Source organism: Cebus imitator, unplaced genomic scaffold, assembly GCF_001604975.1.
Source record: "Cebus imitator isolate Cc_AM_T3 unplaced genomic scaffold, Cebus_imitator-1.0 Scaffold390, whole genome shotgun sequence".
NCBI classification, from domain to species: domain Eukaryota; kingdom Metazoa; phylum Chordata; class Mammalia; order Primates; family Cebidae; genus Cebus; species Cebus imitator.
Window position 1 is genome coordinate 2,089,672 of NW_016107705.1, and position 4,512 is coordinate 2,094,183.

The 4,512-nt window shown below is 38.9% G+C and overlaps 1 protein-coding gene across 1 annotated transcript; it reads right to left on the minus strand.

Moving 5' to 3' along the window:
- Nucleotides 1-1,192: 1,192 nt before the first annotated feature.
- Nucleotides 1,193-4,134, minus strand: LOC108289073 (olfactory receptor 2A7-like). The gene has a single exon (XM_017508333.1). The coding sequence runs from the start codon at nt 2,977-2,979 to the stop codon at nt 1,969-1,971; it is 1,011 nt and encodes a 336-aa protein (XP_017363822.1). The 5' UTR covers nt 2,980-4,134; the 3' UTR covers nt 1,193-1,968.
- Nucleotides 4,135-4,512: the final 378 nt, after the last annotated feature.

Here is a 4,512-nt window from a genome sequence, read left to right on the forward strand (position 1 = left end):
CCTCTCCCTGATGTAATCTCGATTCCTTCTGTGGCTGCAGAAATGGGAAGAAAGGATCTGAAATATTAGCTGATTGCAAGTGACCCTCTAAGGTTAGAGAGGCAGGGAGCAGACGAGGGAGTCCCAAGTGCCCCAGTGGGGCTTATTATAACCTACCTGAAGGGAACGTTTTCTAGGGCACAAAACAACCAGTGCAAGTCCGCTGTTGGAAGTGTCCTCTAATCTCTTTGGTGAAATGGGAAGATTTTGAGTTCAGTTCCTCTCAGGAGTGGAAGAAAGAATCCTTTCCAAGGTAGCTTCCCCTAGCAGTTTTCTGCCTCTTGTGAGATGAGAAGATTTGCCGTCTTGAAACGTGGGTCTCGCGGAAGTCTGACCTGCAGACCCTGATTCAATGATGGATGAATGAATGCACTCCCACCATAGTGTTTCAAGTGGGCTAGGGAATGGCCACTGGCTGCTTTCAGAGGGCAAAATGCAACCAATGGACCTAGACTCTCTGTCTGTCCACACTTTTATTCATAACAGAGCTTCTAAGTTAACACACTTGTGGATAATTAACTTAGTTAAGAGAATGGTTTTACAACTGATGGAAGCTTTTGGTTCTGGGGCCCAGAGTAAATGCAGTTAACAGGTAATCCCCTTTGATCCTTGGGAGAGACCACCCAGCACAAAATTAACATGAGTAAACGGAGTGGAGACAAATGAGTGTGGGGTAAGGCCTTTTGATCAGTCTCTAATTTCCTTCCTATGCTAATGTTAGTAAGTCTCTAATTTCCTTCCTGTGCTAACGTTAATCTGCCCCAGTAAAACCAATTGGCCTTCCAAAAGGTTTGAGATTACAAACTATGTCTTTCCTAACAGTTTATATATTTAATACCTTGCCAGCCACCCCGAGTGAATAGCAAGACTGTCTAAGATATTATCATATTTATTTGTATTTTGCTGCGTTCTTCTACTGGACATAAGACAGTAAAAATGTTATTTGGAAATCTATGAATCAATCACGCAATTTAGAGAGTTGTTAGAAAAACTAGGGTTCTAACTCTGAGTTAGAAAAATTAGATTGATTTCAGTCAGTGGCAAACACAGGAAAATGTATACTGAAACATATTTCTTTAAATATCAAAATTAGAAGATTGCGAAGTCGAATGAGGTCATCTCCTGAAGCTTCTGTAGTAGGAATGCTGATCCATGATGAAGGACAGGGTTGGATTTATTTTCTTTAGACGATCCACCATTGAACAGTAGAGACAGGGACCCTTATGGTCTATATCCAAACAGAGCCCAGATTTTTACAGACGGATCGAGGCACAATGCTCAGATCTACATCTCTTTAGAGGCTCACTTTGCAAGGAAAAAAAAAATCATTCTGCCCTTGAAGGTGGCTGCAGGAAGTATTCACAATGAGTCAATTAATATCCAGATCTCCTGTTCCAGGAGACTGTTAGTAAGTGTTACAAAGGAAATTTTATGTGCTCACGTAAGTTTAGAAAACACTGGCTAAAAACTAGAATAGAATTATTCTTTCCTAGAGAAACTTTCACAGCGTTCACTGTTGTAATATGAATTGTGATTCCTAGACGGAGGCATCTGATGTGAAATAAGTCTCCAACTTGTTTGACCACAGAACTTATTTTTAAAGTCCTCTGAAGGGACCAGTGTTTTGGAAAAGATTATAGGAGCTATGGGACTGGACCAAAGGCTAATGAAGATATTGTAAGGTGTATTGTCCTGGGGTGGACTAGCTGCACCACGATTTGAAGAGATCAATTTCTAGAATTCATCCCACATCTGCCAAATCAGTCATTTAAAGGTAGGGCAGGAAATAGCTCCATTTTAAATAAATGTCTCAGATAATTCTCATGTCCATTGAGAACACAGGTCCCATCAGTACAGAGTTGGGTTAGGAGCCTCTCAAAGATGTAACTTCCTAAGTAACTGTCAATCACAATGCCACACATAATCTTTTCATAAAGCTGTTTCTACTCCCAGCACTCTCTTCAAAGTATTCTTCACTTCTGAGTTCCTAAGACTATAGATAAGGGGATTGAGCATGGGATTAAAGAGGCTGTGAAACAGCAGGAGATATTTCTTCTGCTCCTTGAGGTTTCCATATCTGGGTCCAACATACATGATAATGGCTGTGCCATAAAAGAGTCCAACCACACAGAGGTGGGAGGAGCAGGTAGAGAAGGCTTTCCTCTGACCTTCCCCCGATTGGATCTGAAGGATGGCACAGAGGATGCACATATATGAAACTAAAATTGAGGACAAGGGTCCCACCAGCACAGAAATTGCTCCGACCAAGACCATGATCTCATTGATGTGGGTATCTGCACAGGCAACTTTGAGAACAGCCATGATTTCACAGAAAAAGTGATTAATTTTCTGGGGCCTACAGAAGGGTAAAGGTAGAAGTAACACTAGATGAATCAAGGATAGAAGGACTCCGATGGTCCAGGAAGTCACCGCTAGGGTGATGCAGACTCTCCAGGTCATGATGGCAGAATATCGGAGGGGGTGGCAGATGGCCATGTACCGATCACAGGACATCACCACCAGGAAGAGATATTCTGTATGTGCAAAACTCAAAAACAGAAACATCTGCGTCATGCAGCCAGCAAAGGAGATGGGCTTGGCTGGAAGCAGTAGGTTCACCAGCATCTGCGGCACCGTGTTGCAGGCGTAGGCGATGTCGACGAGGGCCAGGTGTGAGAGGAAGAAGTACATGGGGGTGTGCAGTCTGAAGTCCAGCCAGATGAGCCCCAGGATGGCCCCGTTCCCCAGCAGGGTGAAGATATAGAACAGGGAGAAGAGCCCAAAGAGGAGCATCTGAATCTGTGGGCTGAGGGGAAATCCCAGCAGGAGGAACTCTGTGACCATTGTCTGATTTTCCCCCATTTCCCTGTAGGAGGAACAAAGGAGCTCACCAAGTCTGCATATCTGAGGCAAATGTTTAAACATTCTGTAACTGTACATATTATTGTTTGTTTCCTAAAAAAACACCTTCAATGATATTTTGATCTTAGTTAGTAAGAGAAAAATTATGCATTTAAAAATGAAGCACAAGGAAATTTTGTCACCAATGATAAATTCAATGTTAGTATGATATTATAGTATTCATTACATCTTATTTTCAGATCTACTTTCATCACAGTTTAAAATATGTTGATACTTAAATTGCCTTCATAGCATGGACTCTGTCCTCAGTTTGTGATGACTGTATCAGATGCTTGCCCTCTGTACTCCTTCACTGCAGGGTATTTATATCCATACATGTGGAAGTGTGCTGGTGTCTATGTCTATATATAAGGTTAGAAAGAGGGATGAGGACCATGTTGATGATTCTGCTATTCTCACCAATTTGAACCTTCATTACATGAGTTATTTGTTAAACTTGTGATTTTTGCTGATTGTATAATCTTGATTTAAGTTGAGGGAATGGCAGTTTGCCCTAACTTTGGCTAGATTTAAACAGAGATCTTTGTGTTTTGACTTTTGTACCCATAGAGGGTCTACTCTGTTTGTGTTGTCTTATGATCAGAATGTAGTTGCCTGTCACCTTCTTATACTACAAATGTGTATTTATTTTATTTGTATATTTTTTCTATTTTTTGCAAATTTATTTTTAATATTTTTTTAGTTGATACATAATAGATGTACATAGTTTTGGGGGTACATGTGATAATTTAATATACTCATTTAATTTATAAAGATCAAATCTGTGTATTTGGGCTGTCACCTTAACTATTTGTCTTTTCTTTTTGTTAGAAACATTCAAATTATTCTCTTCTACCTATTTTGAAATATGCGGTAGATTACTGTAAACTATAGTCACTCTTCTAATCTATTGAACACTAGGTCTTATTTCTTCTATGAAACCATACGTTTGTAATCACCTTCTCTTTATGATCCTTTTTTTGCTACCCCTCCTGGCATCTGGTAACCACCAATCTACTCTCTGTCTTCATGAGATACACATTTTTACCTCCCACATGTAAGTGAAAACGTATAATATTTGTCATTCTGTGCTTAGCTTATTTAATTTAATGTAATGACCTCCAGTTCCGTCCATGTTGCTGCAAATGACAGGATTTTATTCTTTTACATGGCAGAATAATATTCTTTTGTGTGTGTGTGTGCGTGTGTGTATGTATATACATATACATATATATATATATATATATATATATATATCACATTTTCTTTATCCATTTATTCATTAATGAGCACTTAGGTTTATTGCATATTTTGGTTATTGTGAATAGTGCTGCAATAAACATGGCTGTGAAGATATCTTTTTGATATGTTCACTTCCTTTCTTTTGGATATATAACCAGTAGTGAAATTGTTATATATCATCTATTTATTTACATTTGGAAATTTCCAAAATTCTGCTATATTCCTATAGTAATAAATGTCTGCCCACTACATACATATGTGAGTATATATATAATTGAATCCTTACTCTGTGTAATGTACTTGTTTTCTATTTGATTCTAGTCTAATCTT